Source organism: Penicillium rubens (genome assembly GCF_028828025.1).
Source record: "Penicillium rubens strain IBT 27055 chromosome Unknown utg000001l_segment0_segment0, whole genome shotgun sequence".
Taxonomy (NCBI): domain Eukaryota; kingdom Fungi; phylum Ascomycota; class Eurotiomycetes; order Eurotiales; family Aspergillaceae; genus Penicillium; species Penicillium rubens.
Genome location: NW_026890599.1, coordinates 1,602,082 through 1,628,541, shown reverse-complemented (window position 1 = coordinate 1,628,541; position 26,460 = coordinate 1,602,082). Strand labels below are relative to the sequence as shown.

General features: G+C 50.3%; 7 protein-coding genes across 7 annotated transcripts; 1 reads left to right on the top strand and 6 right to left on the bottom strand.

Annotated features, from left to right (window-relative positions):
• Nucleotides 1–62: 62 nt before the first annotated feature.
• On the bottom strand, nt 63–2,843 carry N7525_000648 (M1 family metallopeptidase; the record flags this gene model as incomplete). Its single annotated transcript, XM_002562139.1, has 3 exons — nt 63–188; nt 270–2,640; nt 2,698–2,843. The coding sequence occupies 3 exons, from the start codon at nt 2,841–2,843 to the stop codon at nt 63–65; spliced, it is 2,643 nt and encodes an 880-aa protein (XP_002562185.1).
• An 814-nt stretch (nt 2,844–3,657) lies between these two features.
• N7525_000647 (high affinity methionine permease) lies at nt 3,658–5,558 on the bottom strand (the record flags this gene model as incomplete). Its single annotated transcript, XM_002562140.1, has 6 exons — nt 3,658–4,057; nt 4,110–4,272; nt 4,327–4,591; nt 4,647–5,097; nt 5,158–5,389; nt 5,447–5,558. The coding sequence occupies 6 exons, from the start codon at nt 5,556–5,558 to the stop codon at nt 3,658–3,660; spliced, it is 1,623 nt and encodes a 540-aa protein (XP_002562186.1).
• A 1,339-nt stretch (nt 5,559–6,897) lies between these two features.
• Nucleotides 6,898–9,852, bottom strand: atg1 (serine/threonine protein kinase ATG1; the record flags this gene model as incomplete). Its single annotated transcript, XM_061211641.1, has 2 exons — nt 6,898–9,711; nt 9,775–9,852. 2 exons carry the CDS (start codon nt 9,850–9,852, stop codon nt 6,898–6,900), a joined length of 2,892 nt encoding a protein of 963 aa, XP_061070867.1.
• A 1,401-nt stretch (nt 9,853–11,253) lies between these two features.
• Nucleotides 11,254–14,020, bottom strand: N7525_000645 (putative phosphatidate cytidylyltransferase; the record flags this gene model as incomplete). Its single annotated transcript, XM_002562142.1, has 2 exons — nt 11,254–13,400; nt 13,456–14,020. The coding sequence occupies 2 exons, from the start codon at nt 14,018–14,020 to the stop codon at nt 11,254–11,256; spliced, it is 2,712 nt and encodes a 903-aa protein (XP_002562188.1).
• Nucleotides 14,021–14,370: 350 nt separating this feature from the next.
• N7525_000644 (diphthine--ammonia ligase family protein) lies at nt 14,371–16,659 on the bottom strand (the record flags this gene model as incomplete). Its single annotated transcript, XM_002562143.1, has 1 exon — nt 14,371–16,659. The coding sequence occupies one exon, from the start codon at nt 16,657–16,659 to the stop codon at nt 14,371–14,373; it is 2,289 nt and encodes a 762-aa protein (XP_002562189.1).
• Nucleotides 16,660–17,803: 1,144 nt separating this feature from the next.
• sebA (putative C2H2 transcription factor (Seb1)) lies at nt 17,804–19,563 on the bottom strand (the record flags this gene model as incomplete). Its single annotated transcript, XM_061211640.1, has 2 exons — nt 17,804–18,948; nt 19,023–19,563. The coding sequence occupies 2 exons, from the start codon at nt 19,561–19,563 to the stop codon at nt 17,804–17,806; spliced, it is 1,686 nt and encodes a 561-aa protein (XP_061070866.1).
• A 1,408-nt stretch (nt 19,564–20,971) lies between these two features.
• Nucleotides 20,972–21,231, top strand: N7525_000642 (uncharacterized protein; the record flags this gene model as incomplete). The annotated part of the gene is made up of 2 exons (XM_061211639.1): nt 20,972–21,045; nt 21,102–21,231. Coding segments are annotated over 2 exons (204 nt in total), but the record flags the coding sequence as incomplete, so codon positions are not given.
• Between the last annotated feature and the right edge of the window lie 5,229 nt (nt 21,232–26,460).

Below are 26,460 nucleotides of genomic sequence, written 5' to 3'. Positions count from 1 at the left end.
AATCCTCGGTGTATCCAAGAGACCTATGAACATTGTTCAGCCACTTGAAGAATTTTCTAGATTTACAGCTTGCTCTGGAGATAGCTGTTGCTGCTCAGCCACTGCTCCACATCGTCACGGTCACGCTTGAGCCAGTTGATCTTGGCGCGGATGGCGTCCAGGCTCTGCTCAACGGCACGGTCGAAGCCCTGTAAGATTCGGATTAGTATATATTACAAAATATGGATTTCAGATGAAACCTCGGTGAGGTCCTTGGTGAGATTACTAACCTTAGTGTCCTTAGAGGCGAAGAAGTCCTCAACGTCCTTCAACTGCGCCTCGGTGCAGAAACTGGCAGTGGTCAGCTGGACAACAGTACCCAGCATGCCGAGACCGGGAGGAAGACGCTTGTAAAGTTCATCCCAGTTGGACTTCAGCCAGTTCCAGCGGCCCTCAATACCAGCCGGGTGGCTGCGAAGACCGCCCAGAGGCATATAAATATCCTGGCTCTTGACCTCCTCGCTCATGGCGAGACCAAGAGTGCGCTTGATAAGCTCAGGATCCTCAGAGGCACCGAGGCAGCGCAGGGCGGTGGTCTTCTCGTCCGAAGTCGGGGCGTGGCGGGAACGGTCCAAGACCACTTCGTACTCCTTGAGACCACCGTGCTTCAAGGCAATGGTGAAGACACTACCACGGATGTTGGGGTGGATGGCGGAGAGATCGCCGGCAGAGAAGCGGGCGAACATGTCCAAGGCAGCCTTGACGACAACCGGGTCCTCGGCCATACCGGCAGAGCCGAACATAAGGGCCTTGAACTGTTGCAGAATGTGGTCGTCGTTCTCGGGGAACTCCCAGCCGATCTCGTGGGCCTTAGGGGCAACCAGCGCGCGCTGGAAGGCCTTGAGAGCGTCCTTTGTCTTGTCGTCCTCAAAGAGCCAGGCAGCGCGCAGGGTGCCGATACGGGTCAGGATCTCGTTCCAAACGACGAACTCTGACTCGGTGTCCAGGCCCTGAAGCAAGGAAAGCATGCCAGAGGTGCGCTGGTAACCGGAGGCTGCCAGGGCGCCGGAGTCGGCAATCATGCCGGCACGGTCCTCGACACTCAGGCGGCCGTCACGAGCAGCCTGGCCGAGCTTCTTAAGACGCTCAGGGCTGTATGAGGTGCGGAAGATGGCAGAGTGGTCCGCGTTGAGCTTGAAGAAGTCCAGGTCAGGAATGGGGAAGTCACGCTCGCGCTCAGTCAGCATAGTGTCTTCATCAATGCCCTTCTCCGTGCGCAGACCGAGCATGACAGGGAAGAGGGTCTGGTCTTCTTCGGGACGAACGTCACCGGTACGCAGGAAACGGTTCTGCTTCACGTGGATGGAAGAGCTCTCCTTGTTCTCCGTGACACTGATGACAGGGAAGCCAACGTTCTTGGTCCAGATATCCATGACAGACTGCACGGGCTTTCCGCTAGCATCAGCAAGAGCAGCCCACAGGTCACCGGTCTCCGTGTTGCCATAGGCGTGCTTCTTGATATAGTTGCGGACACCCTGGAGGAAGACATCTTCGCCCAGGTACTTGGAGATCATACGCAGGACAGAGGAACCCTTGGAGTAGGAGATAGCATCGAAGATCTGGTTGATCTCATCGGCACGCTTGACAGGCACCTCAATGGGGTGGCTGCTGCGCAGCGAATCCAGCGAAAGAGCACTCTGCAGGTTGTCGATAACGTAAGTTTGCCAAACCTTCCACTCTGGGTAGAAGACGTTGCAAGAGTACCACGACATCCAGGTAGCGAAACCCTCGTTGAGCCACAGTCCATCCCAGAAGTCCATGGTGACCAGGTTTCCGAACCACTGGTGGGCCAACTCGTGCTGGACGGTCTCGGCGATGCGTTCCTTTCGAGACGCTCCACTGTTCTTCTCATCCAGCAACACATCGACGATACGGTATGTGATCAGACCCCAGTTCTCCATGGCTCCGGCACTGAAATCAGGCACGGCGACCATGTCCATCTTTGGCAGAGGGAAATCACTGTCAAAGGCTTTCTCGTAGAAGGCCAGAGTCTTGGCAGCAAGCTCCAAGGAGAAACGGCCGTGCTCAATATCCTGGTCGGGTGTGGCGTACACACGGATGGGAACCCGGAAGTTCTTTGTCTCGATGTAGTTGAGGTTTCCGACAATGAAAGCAACGAGATAGGTGGACATGAGGGGCGAAGTGGTGAATTTCACAGCCTTCTTCGCACCACCCTGGATCTCAGTCTCAGTATCAACATCCATATTGCTCAAACAGGTCATGCTCTTATCCGCAACCAAGGTCACAGTGAACTTGGCCTTGAGAGCAGGCTCGTCGAAACAAGGGAAGGCCCGACGGGCATCCGTGGGCTCCATCTGAGATGATGCAATGTACTTGGTCTCGCCATTCTCCTTGTATGATGATCGGTAGAATCCGGCCATGTTATCATTGAGAATACCGGTGAAGGTGAGCTTCAACTGGGCATCCGACCCGGCGGCGATAGCCTGGCCGAACTTGATGGTTGCGGTCTGGTCATCTTTCTTGAGGGAGATTTCGGGCTTGGAGTCCACGACCGAGCCCTTAGCTGAAACAATTGCGCTGTGGATTTCGATCTCGTTGGAATTGAGGGTGATGAAATCGGTGTCTTCGGTCACATCGAGGCTAGATGTAGCTGTTAGTGACTGACATATAACTACGCACTATGCATAAATAACGTACTCGATGGTGACTGTTCCCTCATATGTGAACTTCTCAAAGTTGGGCTCCAGCGTCAAATCATAATGCTGGGGCTTGACGTTTGTAGGTAGGACCTCACGGCCCTGGACGTTGGTTGACCCGGAGGTGTCGCGGCGTGAGCTACACATTCTGCGGTAGGAACAGTATCGTTTGGAGGTCTGTGATAGCGGGGAAGGAGAGCGGCGTTGGGTAATTGACCTAGGAACTGAAGCTTGAGGAGAGCGAGCGGAAACAAAGAGGGGGGAGGGGGGCTCTGGCGGAAAGAAGCGGTGGCTTTGCTTGCTGCAGAAGCACACGCGTGGAGAAGCGGCGCATCAGCTCCACGAACCCGAATACCGGGGGAAAAAAGGAAAGAAAAAAGAGGAAAGGGAAATAAAAAGGTATTAGTATTAAATAATTAAATAGAACCAAATGCGAGAACAATTGAACCACGGACTCGACAGCAACGGTCAGAAAGGAAAAACATGAGATCAGAGTCCGGCAGATGGGAAGGCGGTGAATGCCAGTGGATCTCCTACTTTTCGTCCTTTTTTTTTTCTTCTTCTTCTTTTCTTTTCTCCAACACGCAAGTTCACCCAGTGGATGTCTAAATTCTATATGACAGACAACTGATTGGCAATGGCTCTTATGCTGTTATCTTGCAAGACAATATACCAGCAAGTTTGAGGGGCTCATGACAGTTTCAATCGATTCTCTTGGGTGGGCTACCATAGAAGACTGGAACATACAGCACCGCGGTTCATTGCTCTGATGTCACAGCATGACAGGGCAGTTGGTAATGAGGGCTCTTCAGTAATGGTTCTATTCTATTCCGCTATTACCTATTACTAGTAGCGTCTGGTGGAAATTGCTTCCAAGTCAACATGACAAAATCTATCAGTACATAAACGCTCCGAAATCAAGCAAATCCGATTATTATTATTATATCACACCCAGTATCTCTTAAGAATGCACTGCCTGGGCCTGTGGCAGTTTCGTAAACGCACTGCGAGACCATCCATCGGCATCCACGACGGACTCCTTGACAAGCACATACCCGCCAATCCGAGGCATCAATATCGCCCAGACAACGTAGTAGATTCCTCCGGCTGCGAAAAGCGCCAGGGCTACCACACAGTGCAGGTAGTACGGTAGCTCTTCGTACACATTCTGGCCATCGCTGGGCGGCACATATGGCGCGACGGCGAGGTAGAGGTTGGACAGCATGAAGAAGATGGTGACGGGTAGCGTGGCACGGACTCCGGGCTTCCAGTTCGGGTAGTTTTTCTCTTTGGTGAGGTAGATATGAACGAGGCCAGCGGCCACGAAGAAGTTGACGATTGCGAGGGGGTAAGAAATGAGGCTGGGACAATTTGTCAGTAATGATCTTGTGTGTGTCTTTGGAAATCACATACTTGACGAGGAAGTTGTATGCGTCACCGGGAGGCGGGGCGAGCAGGATAACGACGGAGACGAGATAGTGCTCAAGCAAGCCAGCAGCCGGCGAGTGGAAAGGCCAGTTGCTAGCCCAGACCTTGGAAAAGGGCAAGACACCTTCACGTCCGAGCTCTTGAACAACTGTTCGAAATTCTGATTAGTATAGATCTCAAACATGTAGGTGAGAATACATACTGCGTCCTTGTGAAAATATGACGGATAACACATTTCCAAATGCAGAAAGAGCCACAAAGACCGACATGACTTTTTCGGCCTGTCCGCCGAACATGTTTCTGAAGAACACGGCGGCCACAATGCTGCCAGACTCGAGCATTTCCTCTTTTGATACAGCGGCGAAATAGGCGATGTTGACAAGCATATACATAACGCCAACAGCAATGATAGCGACGGGGGCTGCAATCTTCAACGTGCGGGCAGGGTTTTTGGTCTCGCTCAAGGCCTGTGGAAGTAATTAGCAATCTGATCCGACGCAAGTCCTATGTTCATGTCCTTACATAGTTGGCATTTGAATAGCCAACAAAGGACCAGATAACGTTGTACAAGGCCATGACGATTCCGTATCCGCTTCCCTTGGTGCCTTCGAAGGCATTGGTGAAGTTATCCGGCGTCTCAGCCTTTGTATGGCCACCAAGTGCCACCCAACCAGCAACAATGATGAACAAGACAATAACCAACTTGATAATACCAAGGACATTCTGAAGACGAATGCCCCATTTCAAGGCAACGGAGTGGATAAGAAAGGCAGCGGTGAGACAGGCCATGCCAATTCCACGCTGATTCCATCGTCCGACCTCAATATCTGCTGCGTTGAGGATATATTGACCGAAGACGACGCTGTTACTTGCTGCCCATCCGAGTAACACAGCATAGGCGGCGAACATGGCAGTGGCCAAGAATTTGGGTTTTGTATAAACGTATTCGAGGTAGTTCTTTTCGCCTCCGTTTCTACATAGAGTCAGGCTAATCAGTGCGTTATACTTTCGTTTGTTCAATTCAATCACATACCTCGGAATTGCAGTACCCCATTCTAGATACACTGCCGTCCCAGCCAGGGCAATTACAGTGCCGATAACCCACATAAATAATGAGAGACCGACACTGCCGGACAATGCAAGGATAGTGCTCGGTGTGGCAAAAATACCCGTGCCAATAACCCGATTAAAGATTAGGAGGGCCGCGCTGAAAATTCCAATCTGGCGTCGATCGTCGGGGGTTGCCTCGAAGACATTTCCTTCATCTGAAAGGAATGGTTAGTGTCACGCACTCAATCTTCACAAGGGAAAAAGAAACATACATAATCCCGAGATACCATCTGCGCGCCGGAGGCCATCGTCTCCTGCTGGCTTCGTATCGAATACCGGCGACTTATTGGAAGCCTCGACAACAGGATCAACCCGTTCAGCCATTATGTTATACAGATCGAGTCACTGGTCACTACCCAGCAGGGCACACGGTGACACCGAGTATTTGTATATTCAGCTGAGGGTTGACAAGACCAGGATTGTCACGGCTAGCAACGGGGGGAAGAATGAGGTGCTCGCACTAAATCTGATGCCATAGGTCATTGCGGCTGGGCAGTGTCTTTATACTACCTTGGAAATCAAATTGCGGTCCGCCTACGGAGCTGATGGAGGCAACGGTCCCTGCAGAGTTTGTGGGTTTTTTCTCCCGTAGAATCCCCGGGCCCACATGGAAGAATTCCAGAAGCCTTGGAAACGGGCATCGCACCATCGAATATAAATTCTACCGTTACATTACATAGGAGTTAGCAGTACATATTTGCCTTGAAGAGGAATAATAGCAACACATGATGCATGTTGTCTGTATTAACCACGATGGCGCAATATGGAAAAAGCCTCGGAGACCGGGGGATGCCGTGTCAGTGGGTTGCCGAGATTTCATGTATGCTGGGGCCGGGCCGTGACAAAACTACAACATGGTCCGATTATCTTGTTGGACATTTGGACATCTCGGAAATGCATATTTGAGATTTATAGTACATAGAGGTTGAGTCGATACATATATAGTCTAGCCTCAAGCATCCAAAAAGGAATACAATAATATTGAGAGAATAGACTGTATAAAAAGCCAAGAGGCAAATCTGAAACCGATGACACATAACCTTTTGGGAAGCTCAAGCACGCCATTTTAGGGTTTGGCAGATCTTGTGCTTAGTCATAGCTGGGTATATCCATATCCAGCCCTGGAGGGATGGCTTGTAAATGTTTCGATTTCTATGTACAATACATCTGGTATCTGCAAACCCAATCCTGGTACCCTCAACGCCATGACCTTGTGCGTCCAAAAAAGGAATTCAGTGCCAATCTGTATACCGTGCGTCCCCTGGTCAAACGCCAATCCCAAAAAAAGAGAAAAGAAAAGTGAAGAAAAGACAATAAGACATGACATGACAAGAACATAAATAAGAACTCCCCTGGTCTCGTGCTGTGGGATATATGGCAAATCGTGAACTGGAAAAAAAAAAAAAATAGACAATATGAACGAAGAAATTAGTAGCTCCGTAGAGACGTAAATGGCAGAAAAATGGCAAAAAGGTAAGACGCACGTGGCCCTGGAACTACCCAGAGGTTACCTTATATAAAAGCGCGGGGAAAAGGGTGTCAATTGTTAGCGTCGTGAATTGAAACCTTATACGTATAAGGCTATAATCATGACGCTACTGAATTGAACAATATCGTAATAATCCCCATAGATTTGGTGGAAACCGGGGAAGGAACAGAGTGCTCATCTAGGCGGTGTTACCCCCGTAGCATATGTAACTGGAGAAATGTTGGATGTAGGTGTCTTGCCCGCACTGCCTGCCGTCGGAGTCGGCGCCGAGGATCGCTTGGCTAGAACAGCTACCTTCTTCCGGACAGAGGCGAGGCGGCCACGCATACTGGATACAACTGGATCAAGGCGTAAGTTTAGGGTATATTCCGGGGTGAACTTAGATAAGAACTCACGTTTGACAACGACCTGTCGATCCTCCACCTGCAGCTCGTCCAGAACGACCTTCTCGCCACCTTGCGAACTGCTTTGCCGCTCGATGTTGCTACCGGGCATGGATCGCATTCCATCATCCTCAAGCACAGCTTCAAGCATGCGAATCGCTGTGACATATGTAATCTCACAGTTGGCGAGATCTTCCCCAGTCAATTCATTGATAGCAGCCGCCCGGCTCATCTCAAGTGCCCGGTCGTACATCAGTCTCTCTGCTGTGACGCCAGGGCTCACCACTACGTCAGCGGTCGAGCTTGAGCCGGCGGTGGAGCTAATAGAATGGTTATCTGGATGGCTAGGGTGATCTGGTGGCAATCGCCGTTGCCCCTCGATGAGCTTCAGGCGCACGAACTCTGCTTTTTCGATGACCTCATTGAACCGACTGCGCACCCATTGCACAACATAGTTTATCCGGGTACCCGCGACTGCGCTCATGCTGTCTTTGGTAGGAGACTCCCCATACACCTCTTCACGGTTCTTGCGCGACCACCAAGCTCCAGCGATGTCCATTGACTTGGCAAGCAAAGACAAAGCCTTGACATATAGTACCAAAGCCTCCTCGGACAATGTAACAATAGCATCGACCGTCAAGCCATCGTCGGAATCGGCAGAGTCTGGTTCAACGTTTGTGTCCATCGGTCTCGCAGATGGATCAGTCGATGCCGAAGGTGCTAGCGGGATGAGTTGCTTATACTTGACCTCGGCAAATCCAAAGACAACGTCACTACGCGTAGCACATTCCTCGATTTCCTGGACTGCCTTGCAATCTTCGTCCCCAGTTGCATTGGGTTTCGAGCCGTCTCCGGTGATCAAAAGACTAGCATGTACAGGAGGATAGGCGGGGAAAGGATTGTAAGCTAGCGGTGGAGACCGCCCACCTTTGGTGATGGCAAGGGGAGGAGAGAAGCCCATTCCAAACAGACGACCACTGGCCATGTTGAGTGCTTTTGAGATTGCCGAGGTCGCCGACGTAGGACTCTGCCCGTAACGTCGCTCGTAGGAATGCTGGCGCTGGTGCGTGGAATCTGCTCGCGCACGACCCGAAACCACCTGCATGGCTTTAGCCGCATTGGCATGCGGAGAAGATGGTGACACTGTAGGTAGACCCTGCGTTGTTGTCCGACGGCTTCCGGCGCCAGTTTGTCCTGGTCGTGAAAGTCCGCCTTGAAGGCGTGGGCTATGAGCCAGCTCATCTGCAAAGGCGTTAACCTCCACGGCCCGCTTTTCGACCACAACGTAGTCTCTCTCGAATGCCACTTCTTGTGCAGCGCGATCCCGCGCCTCCTGGGCACGGATTGTTGAGTCACTCGCTTTGGGAGCGCCAGCGTAGGTATTCCGATGTCTCTGCCGATCCATAGCCGCAGTAGTTGCGTTGCGATCGATGAGCTCCTGGCGTCCTGGAGCAGTGGCAAGGCTGACAGGACCAGGCCGTTGAGGTGGTGTACCTCCCGGTTGTTGCTCCTTAGAAATGGCTGGAGCAGGCCGGTCAGCGCTTCCCATACGGCGCATATCCGTAGCGGTCGGCGGCGTTCCTGATTTTGGATGCGTCGTAACGGGTCTTTGGCCGGGAGGATATGCAAGTTTGTCTTCAGGCCCGGTATCATAAGGCGATTCTTCGGCCTTTCCAACAAGCTGCCTCGGCCGTGGCGATTGTGGTGGCCCTGGGGCGTCATCAGCCAGCAAGCCAGGAATCGGATCATTTATCACATTGTTGCTGAAGAACTCGGGGAAGTTCAATCGCTCCACTGGGTTCCGTTTCAGAAGACCTCGAATTAGCTTTTTGATGTCGTCTGAGGCGGGGTTATCTTCAGGAAAGCGGATTCGATCTTCCCCCTTCTCAATCTTTCGCAGTAACTCGACGTGATTTGTGGCCCGGAACGGGGGTCGGCCCACCACCATCTCATAGAGCACAGTACCTACCGACCACAAGTCGGCCTTGGCATCATACTTCTCATACCGAAGAATCTCGGGTGCCATGTACAGTGGAGATCCACAAAGGGTCTCTGCAAGTGAAGTGGCGGGTAGAGATCGAGCGAAGCCGAAATCTGCGATTTTGAGCATGGGGAGGGATTCGAGCCCCGTCGTGGGTTCGTAAGAGTCATCGCTGCCTTTGTAGGGCATCACCTGAGCATGTCCACTTCTATATGACGAAGGCGAGGGACACAACAAGAGGTTCTGTGGTTTGATATCTCGATGAATGAGGTTTCGGTCACGAAGGAATTTCAGTGCGCTTGACAGTTGTTTGAGGAAGTGGCGAGTAACCACCTCATTGAGCGAGCCGCCGGGTGGATTTGGATATTTTGCAATCATATCCCGAGTGTATTTATGTGATCCAAGAGTATCCCGGCGCTTGATGAACAACGACAGATCCCCCAGTGCGCAGTACTCCATGACCAAGTGAATGTGAGATGTTGATTCATGGCAGTCGATCAGGGCCACGATATGTGGGTGGTGGAGGCCCTTGAGTATATCGATCTCGGACGAAAGGTTTTCTTTGAGCTTTTTGTTAAGCTTCGACAAGTTGACGGACTTGATCGCTACATAGGTTTTCGATTTCTGTGTGATAGGAATCGAATTAGCATCCGTCGCTTGACATACTGAAGATAAGGAACGACTCACTGTATGGACACCTTGATAGACCGTCGCGAAACTACCTCGCCCGATCTCGTCGAGCCGCGTATAGCGACCGATGGACATTTCTGGACGGGGGGCCTCGCGTGACCTCCTCGAATGTTGAGACGCCATAACGGCGGGGCACGCCAATGCCTGTTCCGTCTCTGGTAAACTCGTGCTGGGGGAAGTAAGGATCGAGTCACACCCCAGCAACCACAACTACCTCAGCAGCAGCAATGAAAACGGTCGACTCGAGAGGCCCATCAGGCGAGCTATGGAAAGGATGACGCTGCCTCCGGGAAGCCTGGAAGGATGAGGAACCGCCGGGAGAATGGGTCTGGGAAGGTACTGTAAATGGGTGCCGTGGAACGAGACCGGTGAGCTCGGGTAGATTATAAGGGATGATGTCGATGTAGATGATGTCTTAAAGGAAGCAATCACTAAGTTGATCCAAAACACTTAGAGCGGTGAGAGGTATGCAGAATAACCAAAAGAGAGGGTTTGAAGATTCGAATATAATAGAGAACCAAAGATCTAGGGAGGCAAAATGACAGTCCTCATGAAAGAGCAAGATGATGTGATGGCGGAAGCGGGAAGAGGACCCCAAGACCCAAGGATACTCCACGATTGGGGGGTGTGACCCAACGATAACGAGTGACAAGCGGCGATGATCGCGTAAGGCGGTCAGAAGGGCGGAGATGATCTAGAGTTCTGATAAGATGGAAAAACGTATGGAGAAAGTCTAAAGAAAATGAGAGATGAGAGATGAGAGACGAATAGAGACGAATAATAGGGAAAATATTGAAGAGAGGCTCGAAAATATAAGAAATATAGGATAGAACCCTCTTTTAAAACACCAAAGTACCTGCGCAAAAGAACCTTGGGAGTCCAAATCGCAGAGCTCTAGGTCATGTGCTTATCGATTAGATAAGGCCGAGATCGGCAAGGCAGATCTCCAGGTATTGTCTGTTACAACTTGTGTAAGGTTGTATTCAGCTGTATTCTGTGGTGTTAGAATTGAATATAAAGTGCCCAGGCTTTGTCGAGGCTCCTCTATATATGTATTTCCCAATATTACTGCGTCTGCCTGTAAGTATTTCCGACTTGCAAGGTGAGTGACCACAAAACATGATGAAACTGTACGGTGACGGAAGCTTATCTGCAGCCTATGACTCCCAGTCATGGCGCATCGGTTGGTCGAATTGAGAGAAAGGGGGGAAGCTAACGCAAGGCAGATATGCAATAACACGCTAGTACAGGCATCCAAAAACGGTCTCTAGTTGAGTAGTCGAGGTCGATCTATACATCCTCGGGCTATGTACCCCACCATACTATACAAATTCCGCAGGGATATGATAGGCAGATAATCACACGCAAACCTCCGAGCAAAAAGGAAAGAGAAAAAGAAAAGAAAAAGAAAAAGAAAAAGAGGGGAAGAAATAAAAAGCAAACAAGTCGCACATCTATACACATCAACGTGGCAAATCAAACGCCAAGACCCCGCACCAGCAGCCATAACACCACTGGGACCACGACGTTGTCATTACAGCCAGTAAGGATCGCCTCGGTGGCGCTGGTTCCGGCTGCCGCCAGAACCGCCTTGAGCAAAGTCCAGGCCCAGAAGTGAGCGGAGAAAGCTGTCCCTTCGGCTGATTCGACCCCTGACACGGGCCAACCACCGAGCACCAACCAGGCACGAACGGCGATCAGCCCGCAGGTCACTGCTGCGACAAATGCGGCGCTGCCTTCCAGTGATTTACCGCCACCCCAGAACCATTTCAGTCGACCGTACCGCCGGCCAACGAGGGATGCGGCCGCGTCGCCCATGCCAACACAAATAACTCCGCTGGCCATGCTCACATCTCGTGACGGAATCTCCCAACCAGCCCAGGGGCCCAGGCCGGTCCGAGGAAGATCGGAAAGTGACAGCCATAGTGGTATTGAGCATCCAATTAACAAGAATATGTGTGAGACGATTACCGGGCCACGGTGATCACGGCCGTCAACGTACGGGGTCAGGAAAGACGTGAGTGGCCGGGAAATTGGAGGTAGTTGAGACGCGCGGAACAGGTCCAATATAAGGAAGATGGAGAGGACCAAGGCTAGCGCCATGGCGCAGAAGGCTGGATCCACAAATATAGCGGGAAGGAACATAACCACCATCATGCCGTGGAAGATCTTGCGGCGCGTATCGACCTCGGCAACAGAGCTGAGTTTGATCACAATAGCCAGGCCTGTCAGTAGTACCAACACGCAGTAGCCACTGAGTAGTAGACGGGTGATGGCGGCACCAAAAGTAGTCTGTCGAATATGTTCGACTGATCCGAGGAAGCAGGAGGCACTCAGAATATCGGCATCGGGGCGAGGTGGCAGTTCAATCCAGTACTCGAGGTTCAACATAAGCACCCAAAAGCGAACCCTCGAGAAATTTCCAAACAAGTAGCCTATAGCCCAGCCAAACGGATCCTGGCCTTGTAGTGCATGCTCTGCCACGTACTTTCGGATAGGTCCAAGGACGATAACCAGGCACAAAACATAGACGTAGAAGGCGTAAAGCCATTTGCGGACCTGTGCTTGGGCTGAAGTGAGCGAGAGGAAGACGGCCAGGCCAGGACCCATCATTTTCTTCCGTCTACCACCAGGGGTAGTGCGGACACGTTCCTCTCGAACAACTTCATCGAATGTAGATATGGTATGGCGCCGTCGATGCACAACGCGAGCATGCTCCTCGAAAATCTCTTCCGTCGTGATCTTGTCTACTGCAGATACCGGCTCTGCCGCCGGGTGGGAAGAGCCATTCTCCTGCATTGTCTTCGTCTTGCGCGGCCTTGAAAACGGGAACCCATTGGGCCCATCACTGTCCGACGAAGCACCGTCCGATGGCACGTGCCCCGTTCTACTCAACTTCTCACAAACTCGATGGTCCACCATGTTCAAGAATTTGCGGAGAGATTTCGAGCCATGCGGGGCACGACGGAATTTCCAGCTAGGGATTCTGGCCAAAGAAACCTCCCAACGCAGTATATGTCGACAAGAAGCAAACAAACACATACCTCCAAGCCATAACAAGGCTTTGAGTATCTCCATCTGGGGAGAGGCCGCAAACAAGTACAAGTTGATCAAAGCAGTTGTCAAAAGCTGCAGCTCAGCGGGAAGAATGCTGGTCGTCAACAAAAAGTCTAAAGTGGGTATCAACGCTTGATGCAAAGGGAAAAGAAGTATTAGAGATTCCGCGTCGAGCCCGCGAAGCGTCAGCGGTTTGGGCACTGTATGGTCCAAGGAGAAATGCTCGGCAACGAGAATCGGAATCATAGAGATCATCCAATGGAGACCATTTAAATCATTAGTCCGGTGCTGAAACGGTATAACAGGTGATGGTAAAGAGGACAAGCTGAGGACAATATTAGGCATGATAAGTGGCGGGAGATGGTTGGAGAGCGACAACGAAACAAAAATGGGGATTAGAATCGGATAGAGAAGGGGAGCTGGATCGAAGCTCGAGGGTATTGAGAAGTATGTCCGTTTCGTAGACCAGACGCGCCAGATGCGCCAGCTTCGGCCTTGTGATGCACGAACAACGAGCGGATAGGCGGCATAGAGACCCAAGACCACGAGTCCATGAGCAGCGATCTCTGGAAATCAATTAGCGATGTCCATTATTGGTAGAAATGCCAGTTTCCCACATACCCTTTCGCCATTCCCGAGCCAAAGAGCGCGCCCCGTCTTGATACAAGACCACCCCACCCACAGATAGCAAAAGCGCAACCTCCAACAACCGCCGGAGGACCTCGACCCGTCGCTGGCGTCTGAACCTCAGTCTCTCCTCAAAGGCCTCTTCTTCGAGTTCCTCCTCTGAGCTCCGCCGCGATGTCCGCAACATAGGCCGCACGAATGACGGCCAAGGTTGCAAGCTCGGCAGCCAGTCATTGAGGTCAGTGGGACCTACTCCGCCAGATCGTAGGCCTTTTCGAGGGCGGAGCGGTGGGGCAGGTAATCCCCTTAGGATACCGGTGCTTTCATCGTCTGCCTCTGTGCCGCTGTCGCTGGTTGTTCGCGAGGACCTGGAGTAGGAGGAGAGCGGGTGGAGACGGTCGCCTTGTTCGGAGGGAGTGCATGATCCGAGGCGCCGACTTCTGTGGTATGGATGAGGGGAGCGATTGAATAATCGAAGGTCTTCGGCGAACGCTTCCGGGCTTAAAGGTGTGCTGATGCGAGGCGTCGCTTCTTGTTCTTCTTTCCACGGCGAACTCATGGCGCCATGCTTATGTCGATGAGTACGTCATGTCTCGGTGGAATAGTGGTGCACAGTATATGAGGAGGATAGGATAACACCTGAGAAGAGATCAAGGTACCTAACAATTTAGTCCAGTTCGTGTTCGATGTCGGGAATATTGAGAACGTGGCAGAGGCAGAATGACACTGTTATCTTTCCTGAATGCGGAAGGGATTTTGCCTATCACATGCGAGCGAACAGTGCGCCGTACATCGATCATCCCGTAGTACGGAGTATGACATCGACATTCACCGATCTCCTGATCTGTAAATATTACTTCCTTTGATCTTTGGTCAAATCGAGTGACTTTATTCTTTGTTAAATAGTTCCTAACTAAGCTGCTGCAGGACCACACCTGCACTCAACCTTCGGCCTTCTCGCCCCCATACTGATCTGCACGGCACAACCTGTACTGGCCACAAGGGTTCAGGCACTGGGTATGTGGTATATAACACAGCCTGAGACAGACTGGAATCTCGACGGTAAGCCTCATTCACTGATCTCAATATTTGCTTCAATGTCTCGTCCGACGAACCCGCGTCGATCTCGATACTTGTATACTTGTATTGATTGTCCATGGTGGTGGAAGATGTCCCTCCTTGAATGTCCAGCTTGACCTGCTCACATCGGCCTCCCAGACCTTGCCATTCAATATCACTTCCTCGTGGCAGTTCGTCCACTTGGACAGCCAAGAATGGTGGAATGGATGTGTGAGAGACAACAAGAGCAGTGAACTGGGGCAGACTGGGCACAGGGGCATCAGTCAACTCCTCTGTGCGGCGACCATATTTGATATCCCAAGCATCCAGCTGTGGTCCATCGTCATCATCCTCATCTTCATTGTCAGGCAAAGCATGCATTCTTTCCCAAAGGCGCCATGCCACTTGCGCCTGAGTATTGGCGTGTTCTCCGCGAGCCAAGAAGGCTACCGCACCGAGCCACCAGTTTACCTGCATGGCTTCACCAATCCTCCAGAGGTGTTGAAGGGCTAGTACAGCTCGAAGACGGTAGTTCTCAACCCATGAGCCTGGTCCCTCCACCTGCGCCAAGTCCATAGAACCAGGATCTAGAGGAATCTGGCCAGCGATGTACACGAGTCTGCTAGCGTTCTGCAGTGGAACTGACAATGCTTGAGAATATGGTCCAATATTTGCAGGAGCCCAGTACGACCTGGATTGAACATGCAGGCCCTGGCGCCGGTCCCTGGCACCCAGGTCAACAACGAATGTGACCATCACCTTGACATTGGACGGGAGTCGGTCTCCACATGCCACTGTAACTCGCGCGGGGGGGTTGGGTTTCTTGAATAGGGAGACGTAGATATCATTCATTGACCCAAAGTCGGCCATCGAATTTAGCAGCACCGTAGCGAAAACAATATCGTCTGTTGATCGTGAACCCGACTTGGGGTGGGAAAAGGACTTGAACAATTTCTGGACCTTGTGTGCAATCGCTTTCATCTGCTCCCCAGCCCCAGGACCAGCCTCAGGCGCAACAATATTCGAAATAGTCCACGTAGAACCAGACAGCCTGTGCACGGGCTCACACACAGGCCAATCTGGCGACCGAGCGGTACTCGTCATCGCCCGTGATTTCGAATCGTCACGCGACCCAGAAAAGTCCAACGCAGAATCCAGCACACCCTCGAAAACTGCATCTAACAGTCCTGGCCTCCTAATATCACTCGGCGCAATCCCATCGCCAATCTCCCGGGCGCTCTTCGCCGTACACCTAGCACCCCTCAACCTAACAAACGCAACACCCCCTTCCCCAACCTTCTCCTCCCGACTACCAACCTCAATCCTCTGTTTCCATAAGAAACCAGGCCCATCCAGCGCAAGCGTCTCATACTCCCCACCCTCGCCCAACACCGCACCACGAATATCTTCTGCAGCTGCAAACCGACTCATAGCCTTAACGAGACACCTTCGCATCATACGGCCGCCACTCCCTGCACCAGACACATTCTCCCACAGGAAACCCTCGTCCAGACCTCCGGAGGCGACCTTGATAATACGAGCATCGCATCTGGCAGCTGCCATATCCTCCAAGAGCCCCGCCTGACGTATTGCCAACGTATCAGCCGATCTGGCCGGCGGCGCAGGGAGAGACGGATACATCCATAGCCAAGCGAGGGGTACGAGGCCCAGACGATTAGCGACGCTCTCGATTCGCGTGCGCTGGTATGTAGAAAGGATGGCGCCTGCCGAGACGGCGTTTGCTTCTGGGTGGGCCTTTTTTATGCGTTGGAGGAGCGGGACGAGGGATTCGGTCTCGTCTTTCTCGGATGGTTTTGTTCCGTAGATGCGGGATGTGTCGACTGCGCCGCCTGTGATGGGTTGGCGGTAGAGGGGGGTTTGGAGGGCTGTTTCGTAGAGAGGGATTATGTTGTGGCCGATTGTTTGGTACATGAAGCTGTCGATGTCGTCTTCTTCGTCACGTTTGGGTTGTTTTGGGTTTGTGCTGGACTTGTTCTGCGGTTCTGGGTAGAGGTTGGCTAACGCGACCACTTTGTGGCCGTTGCGGATGCAGTGGAGAATCGAGTAGAGGGAGTCTTTGCCGCCAGAGATTAGGGCAATCACGTTGAGCCCTGGGGCTGAGGGTTGTGCTGCAGACATGACAACTTTATGCCCTCTGGAGTCCAGGGTCTCTTTTTTTTGGGCAGATTTGTTGGATGTTGCTGGGTGCGGGTGATGGGGGGGTACTTTTTGCAGTCCCCACCTTTGCCCAGGTGAGTTTCCAAGGTTATCGATAACCGATAGAGCGATAAGATCCCGAGGTCACGGGAAATTTAAATATTTCATACATCGAAAGTCTATCATACCTAGTTAGGTAGATTATGCATGACTTATTTATGGACTTGGATGACTTGATGTAGAAATTAGTAGATAGAAGGCCAAAAGCCCTAACTCTTTTAACTTGTCTTACTTTTACTATTATCAGGTTTACCAACAAAGAGTGTAATAAGACTATGCTTGTAATTTGATGCATGTAAATCAACATCTAGAGATGTGACCTAGAACCAACACAAAAGGGCAATGCAATACAAGAAGAGGGGTATGAAGTGATGGGGAGGGAAAATGGGAGTCAATTAACTTATACACGAATGTGACCAGCACAAAGCAGGTAAAAAGGGAAAAAGGAAAAAAGAAGAACAAAAATATTACATCGAATAGGCAGAGCAAGCACGAACGAAACGGTAGGAGAAAGAAGAAGAAAAAAGAAAAGGTAAAAAAAAAGTCACAAGAAGCGAAGTAAACAGGGAGTACACGAAGGGAATACCCAAAGGTTTTAAGTGTGAGGCACATTGCTCACGCCGAATGTGCTGGTCCAGGAGATATTGGAGAGAACAATTGAAACAAAAGGAAAAAGGAAAAAAGAGAAAAACAAGGTGACAAAGGAAATAATTTCACCCAGCACTGCCAAAGACAAATGCCATCATTCGCTTTATGTCGTTTTTTTTTCTTCTCCCTGGACTCTTCTGCGCCCATGTGCCTTCACCAAATGAACCGTTCGAGGCAATCCCAGGATGTGTATGTGTCCCCGTGCGAGATGTCAAAACGCTGGAAGTAAAAAGGGAACCCAAGTTGCTGTGCACCGATGATCCAGTTTCCGACACCAGTATAAATGCCCGGACGCCAAACCCAATCAAGACCAATGTGGTCGAGCTTCCAAAGACTCCGACCGAAGAATGTATGTATTATATATGCAGTAGGAAGTCTCTTGGTCTCGTAAAAGAAAAATCATGAAACGCAAAGTCCCTTAGGACAAGTCACGCTTGCGCTTCTTTGTCGCTCGGCGATCCACAGAGGTAGTACCGGTGACTTCGGTCGACCGGGCAGCCTCGTACATGACTTGGCCGAGGGCACCAGCGTCATGTTGATCATCGAAGGAGACAGAGCCGGCATCGCTTGCATCGAGAACACCCATGACAATGGAGCCACCACCGTGAGTACGGGCGTGCTGAGCGAGGTTGTCACTGCGGGAGAACTTCTTGCCGCACTCGTTGCACTCGAATGGCTTGTCCTGAGTGTGGAGAGAGCGGTAGTGGCGCTTGAGGTGTTCCTGACGACGGAAGCGACGGGAGCACAGAGTGCAGACAAAGGTCTTGGAGGGGTCCTCGGTCAAAGACTGCTTGCGGCCCCGGCGGTTGACCGAGATGGGAGCAGACTCGGAGTCATCAACTGATCCATCGTCAGAGCAGCAGTCGCCAGAGGACTCGCAGGCGGCCAGCGCCTTTGCTTCAGCCGCCTCGTCGGCGGCGATCTTTCGGGACTTGCGGTTGCTACGCTTTTTGGTCTTGGGCTCCTCGACAGGTTCCTCCTCGGCCTCGGCCTGCGGCTGGGCGGTCTGAGTCCACTCGAAGGATGGCAAACCATTGGGCATGAAAGTTTCTGAGTCATCCGAGTCTTCGAGGCTGTGCTCGCTGAGGAATCCATCATCCTCTACCGGGTAGGCGTGCACACGCTGGCGCTTGCCACCCATGTAGACAGCATTGGCGGCAGGGTGGAATTCCACCAGGCGGTTCAACTCATCATCAGAATCGAGGTCTGAGAAGCTGTCAAAAGTGGGCAGCGAGCTCAGAGGGTCCTGGGTCGAGGAGCTGAAAGAAGGAGATGGGTTCTCGTTGACGGGAAGTGTGACAGACGCACTGCCAACAACGGCGCGCGGCTCCTCCTCCTCGCATGAAAGATTCGGTAGAGGAGGGAGATCCTGTGCGTGAACATTGACACTGGGTTCAACGGTGAGCTGACGCGGATCGCAGAAAGACTGGCTAGACCCAAGAGACTGGGAGGCAAGAATGTCGGTCGGCACGGGTGAGGGGGAGGGGGAAAGCGAGGGGCAGGATGTTGCAGACAGAAGGTCTGAGCCGTGAATATGAGTAACAGAAGGCGGGTGAATGAAGACTGCATAATGATTAGCCTTTCGCCCTTGCTTCCCAATACCCACATTTATCAAAGTGTGATCTATAAAAACTTACCAGGCGTCATCGGAGGCGAATCGGAACGCGCCCACTCCGGAGTGGCCAGGATTTCCTGGTGGACATCGGTCTCGCATCCCTCCTTGACACCCTCCACCTTGTCGAAGGTGAAGAATGTGTCATGAACCGGAGTTGGTAGCGCACCGTGGGCAGACGGGGGGCTGCTGATGGTGCTTCCCGAGGCGGACAGTGGAGGAGTTGAAGGGAAGGAGTACATGTCGTGACCAATAAAGCGAGTATCCAAGGGCATCAGACCAGGAGATCCCTGCTGCACCATGATGGTGGGCTTCATTTGCGAGGGCTGGGGAGAGGCAATTGGTGTCAAGCTCATGGTAGCACCCCGGAAGGCATTGGTGGTGGCCATTTGGTGCATGTTCATCATGGGCTGGGGGGAGTAGAGCGGTTGCTCTTGTCCATACTGCATCTGGCCGTAGAACGGGACGTCTGACTGGTAGTGGCCTTGTCTTTGCGTTGAGTCGGGATAGTATGTGAATGGCTGTCCTTGCACCGAGGTTGGTGCCATGGTGTATGTTGAGTCCATTATGGGATGGGCTGGACCATGGGTTAGAAGTCAACCAAGAAACGTCCAGTATAGATATACATACCTGTATCAGATATGGAAGCCCAATTGAAAGTTTCCCGTATATTAGTAGGATTATAGTGATTCGAGTCCGAATGAATGAATGGACTAGCGATTAGGTATAGGCGATGAATGAGTGTTGTCGAAAAAGGAAGGACAGGTTCTGGGAACCGGGAGACGAAGTACTTGAGGAAGGAGAGTGATATAGAAGAGGAGGATCCAAATAAATCCAATAGGAAACCCCAAACCCAAAATAGTCAAAACAGTCAAACAAAAAAAAAAGGATTGGATAGAGAGAGTGTGAGTATAAGAAAAATAGACAGCGGGGAAAATAAAATAAAAAAATAAGAAGAGAGAGAGAGAGAATGAGAGTGAGGGAAAGATAGCAGGTTGCGGTGGATAAATGAGTGATCTGCTACTATTTTCTACTTGCCGGGTCACTAGTTTAGGTGTGGGCCAGGAACCGGGTGCTTTTTCTTTTTGTGAATTTAATTTGTCTCAAGAATTATGATTAAATAGAAAAGGAAAAATAAATAAAATATATTTAGAATATTAGAATATTGAGAATAATGAGAATAAGAGGATAGATGGAATTATGGGTATCCCAGTCCGGGGCGGGATTGCGAAAGACACTGCACATCAAGTGCCCAGTCCCGTCAGAAGCGACCAATCGCATTGATTTAGGAGGAGTTTAGTGAGTGACCTCAATTAGTGGAGACCTGGGATTGAGTTAAATAATATTTGGATATTTATTTTATATTTTAATACATTATACGGAGTAATTCATAAATACATTTTTATTATCCCCAAAAAGGTACAGCGGTTTTCGGCCACCCCCCAAAATAAGTATGGTCTAACACCTAGGTACATATATCCCATTAACCATAATATTTTAAACATTCTGACATTTAATAATATGGAGTTATTCACATTTGTGATAACCTTGGAATTCTGGTTTTGTAGTTTTAAAAGGCAAAAAAAAATGGTGGCCCGAGACCTGATCTAAAATTTGAGGTGTGGCCACGAGGTGCACGACCATTGGACTATTTGATGGTGACAGCGACAATCATTTGCTCAATTGGTCTCTTATCACCGCGATGTCGGACAAATAAGAGGGTTTAAACCCAGAAGGTCTTCTTTTTCTCATTGCTTTTTTAGGGACCAATAGCCCAGAAGAATTAGGGCCCACGCATCCCGTCCGGTACCGCGTACCATGTACCCCCGGAGTCACCTAGGTACCTTGTAAAGCTTCTAATTATTTCGAAATTTACTTAGAATAATCCCTCGAATCCTTTTTTTCCCACAGACGGCAGAGTGATCAACAGGTGGAAACTTAAGAAAGCCAATCAGTTTCCAGTTTGGGCTGCACATGCTAAGTCGCTCAAGACTTGCCGATCAGGCTATCAACGGTGGCGACCACCGTGCAACCATTTGGCTTCGATCGTGAAACGGTCGGCATTGGCTGTACAGTGCTTACTTGCTAATTTCATATGATCCAGGCCATCCCTCGGTGCGGCCATCACCGAGGAACCAAAAAAGAGCCTGTTAAGCATCACTTGGTCTCAAAAGTCATTCATATATGGATTTAAAGATCATTATATGGCGTTCGTGGTTCTCAGCTTGGAGTTCGTATGTGCGTAGTTTGCCACATGGGTCCTATATTGATAGTAAATAAAGCCGCGTTTCTTCCCGACCGCTGCAAGGGCTATGCCATGGCCCATACAAACAAATCTCACATTGTACACGTCAATGGCATCAATATCTAGGCAGAATAAAACATTGAAGTGAGAAAAAAAAAGAATTACTATGCAGCATGCAAGCCCGAAAGGCCAAATTCCAGTTCACTTGTGCGGCCTACTGCAGGAACCAGCCTGTGGGGGGCAAAATCACACAGGCTACATAAAACATGCTTATTGGGTGCTTGACTCTCAGTAAAAGGCAAGGCTCAGCTGCAGTTCTCTTTGAAGCTCAAATCATCGAGAGTTTACTACTCGTACCGGATGGGTGGTTCCGGGTGCCCTAAGTGCATTAGGTTTATTGGAGAAACTGTCCCCAGACTGTCCAAAGTCTGATCTGGGACATGGTAAAGGCTAATATTTGTGCTTATATTGGCCCAAAATTCAGTATGTTAGTGTGAGATACGGAGTACTTGTTTAATAGGTATCACACCCATTGATGCATCTTATTGGGTCCAGGGTCAAGCTGTGTGGTCGCTAAGTGATGTGTTCCGATTGCAGGATGATGTGATAGCACTTTTTGTCTCACTGAACTGACCTGTAGATCCGGGGGAGAGTGCGCTTAGTATATGTCAGCGCAGGACATGGGCGTCATTATTACTATGACATGTGTTGTCTGTGACCGATCTCATCACAAAGTTGGAAACTTAGACAGGCAGATGCATAATCCGACACATCGAACACAGCCCAATGACATACAGCGAGTGGCCACGCAAGCAAGGTCCAGTTCTATTCTTACCTGGTGGCACAAATATGTACGTTACAAATGAACTAATGAACTACTCTGTACGGAGTACGGAGTACCCAAAATCATTATCTTCCTAATTTTCCAAATCTTCCAAATCTCCGAAATCCTTAATCCCCAAGGTCCCCTTTTCGAGTCCAGAACGAAAACGAAAAGTATCCCGGCACTTCATGAATGTCGGGGACCCGGACTATCTCCTGCGTAATTGGTCGCTTCTAAAGATAGCGTGCCCCTCTAATTGGCTACTAATCCATTCGCAGGCAAAGCGTCGGCGCCAGTGGGGACTTGTCTTTATCCGCAACCAATCAGAAACATATACCTCACGCCAATGTGGACTTGGGGAAATTGAGGAGAGTCGCTGATAGATATTCATTACCGTTCCACTCAACATAGCCACAGTGAAGGACTGCGTACTCCGTACTCCGTATACACACTAGAGAATCCCGGTTCTCTGGGCCTCGAGTATTTCCTTGCTGGGTTTAGGTACTTCCCGTGGTTGTGGAAAGGGTCATGCATGGAAGGCTGTCAGGTCCTTCTTCGAGAAATCCAAATGTCCACTTTCTACTCCGTAATCTTCCAAGGTTGGAGCTAATTCAACCCCCGGGGTCGGTTTTTTTAATTATATGAGCTTACTAACTCAGCTCAAAAATTCGCCCTGGTTTTGCGACTACAACATATGTAAATATGTAACTAGCTATGTATGTGCTTTCCGATGGTTATCCTTGCCGCCACCGTTGTCGCACAGACGAACCGACTTTTTTGCTTTTGTGAGGCCCACGGGCTCATCATGAACGTTTAGAGAACAATGGCGGGAAACCAGACGCCGAAGCCAAAAGCTACTCCATAGGCGCTATTGAATTGAAGTCCACATTTCCCTGATCGTCAGGAATACTCCAGAGCTCCAGCAGCTCCAAGTGCAGCACCCTATCAGAGAGCTTCGAACGAGGAAGGTCCAGAAAAAAAATCAAGGCTTCACACGGGATAATACAAGCTACTCCGTACTTCCAAACCACTTCTACCAACGGCCCTTCTAGCCTCGACACCAGCTCTTAGCAAGAGTGGAGAAGACGGAGATGGAGGCGGGCGGGCAGTGCCTAGTTTCCAACTAAAATCCGCGGAAGGCCCTCTAGGGAAGCCGGACCCCCCAAGTGGCTCTCGAATGGAGACCCGAGTGGATAGAGTGTACGGAGCACGATTTACGGTGTGCACTCTTCTTTGTCGAAAGAAAAAGCAAAAGAGAAAAAAAAGCAAAACAAGAAGGCAAATTGGTTAAAGTAGGTCTACTAATGCCAATACCAAGTCAATGGGCTAGCAATGATCGCAGAACCGACCGTGCAATTTGGAAGAAAAGAAAATCGTACCTGGCCTGGCAGATGGGCATCTTCCCAGTTCCCCGACGAATCATGCTCGCCTACTGGCGGTTAACTATGGGGATGTCTGTGAGAGCTCCCGTCTGCGATGCGCGAAACCGTTTGGCGATCAGCATGCCTGTATCCGAGTTTAAGCCCTGTCATCAAAAGTCGACCAGTCTATCTGTCATGGTTAACCCCAGACGATATATGCACAGCATGGAATTAGTCTCTCTCCGGGGGTCGAGACCGAGAAAGCCCGCAGCAAGGGTTCAAATTTGCACGTCGCGATAGGTACGGGAGTAATGTGCCGTTGGGATCTTCCATGCATCAGTGGGTTAGAGCAAAACGTCCCTGGTCCACCAGGGATTCGCGCATATTCTACACATCCAAACCCACAATTTGCAATTTGCTATCCACAAGGCAAAGAAAATAGGATTTCGCAAACGCAGGTGTCAACGCCACCAGGATTCGAGGTGGGTTTGGATACATCAGACGATATGAGACTTGATATTTCGCAAAATGTCACAAAGAGATGTGGATAGCAGATCCGCAAGGAATACACGGCCCTCTGTTCTGCGCTTGTGTCTCTGTCAACGGTTCTTGGCAGAGGACTTGCAGGGTTTAATTTGCCTTCGACTAGGACTATTCGAGGTCATTCACATGGGACCACCGAGGCTTCAGATAAAGGCCTAAGAAAAAGAATATATTCACTGTGTGGAGTGCACCACTCACTATTCCGTACTCTGCGTCGACAACGCACACACATCGTACGGTGTGGGTTGTTAAGTAAAGAACTGAAAGAGTCGGATCCTCAATCATGCCATTGAGCAGGAAAAAAAAAAGGCGATTTTTCATCGGAGTCCCCATTCTTATCATGCTATACCTCGGGAGGGTCCCCAATAACGGCAGACCCAGCCATGCAGACCGACTATGTCACTCCCATATCTCTACTCCGTACCGCTAGATGAATTGGTTATCAAAGCCCGAAAGCAACGCGGGTACCGGCGTCGGACCGCTCGAAATTACAAGCACTCTAAAGTGGACAGGAACCATTCCAATTCCAGTTTCCCAGAACGCAAGGACCCCAGATTATCACCGTTGGCCACTTGACGCCACACATGACGGAATGAAGCCATGACGCCGCAAGAAGAAACAAGTTAACGCCCACGGCAGTGACCTTGATGGAAAGAGTTGGAAAAGTAGCGAGACTTTGTGACGTACGCAGATCTCCAGGTATCCCAAATCGAGTCAGGAATGGACTTGTGGGGGGGGAAGAAATGCAGTGGATTCACCAAAGGTCTCTGGGAATTTTATTCGTGTGTTAGATTCGCAATAAATTGCCTCTGTCTATCCGTCCTCCGTATGGGATAATTTGGCGGGAACTTCCGCTCACTGACAAGGCTAAAATCTGAAACACAGTCCGAATCACCCGGTAGGGAACACGCGTTTTGAGGCTGCTGTTGGCGCTAGTGTGCACCGGGGGGTCTTAGCTTCTTGGCTCTTTTTATTTTGGACCCAGTCTCGAGTTTCGAGAATGGATCCGACTTGGGAGGGAGATTATTGTCGATGGTCGCATTTTAAGCGGATCCTATACTTTGCACTTTGCGGTGTACCTCTCTCTTCTGGAGTTGTGTCCCGTTTGGGGAGAGCACTGGCCTCAATATGGCCTGTTAGGGCAATTTCCTTGGAATGAGTTGGATACTGGTAGATGAGAAGAGAAATGGGAATCGTTAACGATAAATACAAAATTAATTAGCTGTTAATATCCCAAGGAGTAGGCAGACAGATTCCGAATGGGGAAATGAGCTTCCGAATGGAGAAGTATGAGGTCTTTTCTGCGCCTCACGGCATACATATGCTGTAGTGGTGACAGTACCGGTCTTCAATCCCACAATTTTGCTATCTCAGATTGAGTCTCAAATCAAGATAGCAAGTCTGTGTTGTCTTAAATGTCAGGTGGTTTCAGTTTGTCATGCGACCGTTGCGCCTATCTAGGTAGTTTTAAGATATCATACAATCATACAACATCCCTTTGCCACAAGGCAATCTCGCTATCTAATGCTAAACATGTGCGTCACTGCCACCTCTACTCCGTACAGCATACTGTTTTGCGGACGCGACGTAGTTCCCGAAAAAAAGAGTTTTGCAAGGTCCTCGTGTCTCAGTAAAAACCTGGCAGGTTACATCGACAGAACTCTAAGCGAGCAAAGTGCGGGGGGGGAAACTCGATTAACCCCATCTGGGTAGTTCCACACACAACCATGGTTGAGAATGAGCGTGCTCGCGGGTAAATCTTGATTTTCTTCCAATTACCTGTGTTGTTGGTATACTTCTAAGCTTCCAAGGTTGCCTGATCAGGCATTTTAGCCCCGCGCTAGCACTATGTATGTATGTACTCCACGTATGGTATTGGGGCGTACTCCGAACATTCTATATCAAACTATTCCGAAGGGAAAATGCCCAAATATGGCAAATACGATTGACTAGAAGGAACCAGAGACAGAAATCATTATCCGTCAATGTGGCGTGCTGGGCGCGTGTTTCAGATATGTTCCTCGGTATCCGTGAAAATACTCCGGACTCCAGAGTCATATCGCGATCTCTGTTCCAAACTTTGAGGACCTTGTACAACTGGCTACGTATGTACTCCGTACGCGATCCGAGACACTAGACCCAGTGTGGTACAGAGTACGGAGTACCCAGACCCTGATTCGATCGTCTCAGACTAGGATAACCTTTAATTGATCAGCCGTACTATCGCTTGCAACTTGCTCTTTGGAGCTGCTTGGAGCTCTTCAAGTAGAGCACGTGCTTAACAGAGTATTGAACACTAAACCTACTACTCCGTAACTACCGAATTATAACGCCAGTGCCAACGTGGCTGGAAGAACGTGGGAGGCAGGGTTCGTTTCAGGTAAGATCTGCTGTGGATCTGCTGTGCATCGAGTTGGTGGTTCGTGTGGGGGCTATCAGCTTGAATTTCGATGGTTCCTTGCCCATTTCCAGCTTTGGAAGTGTTCCCAAG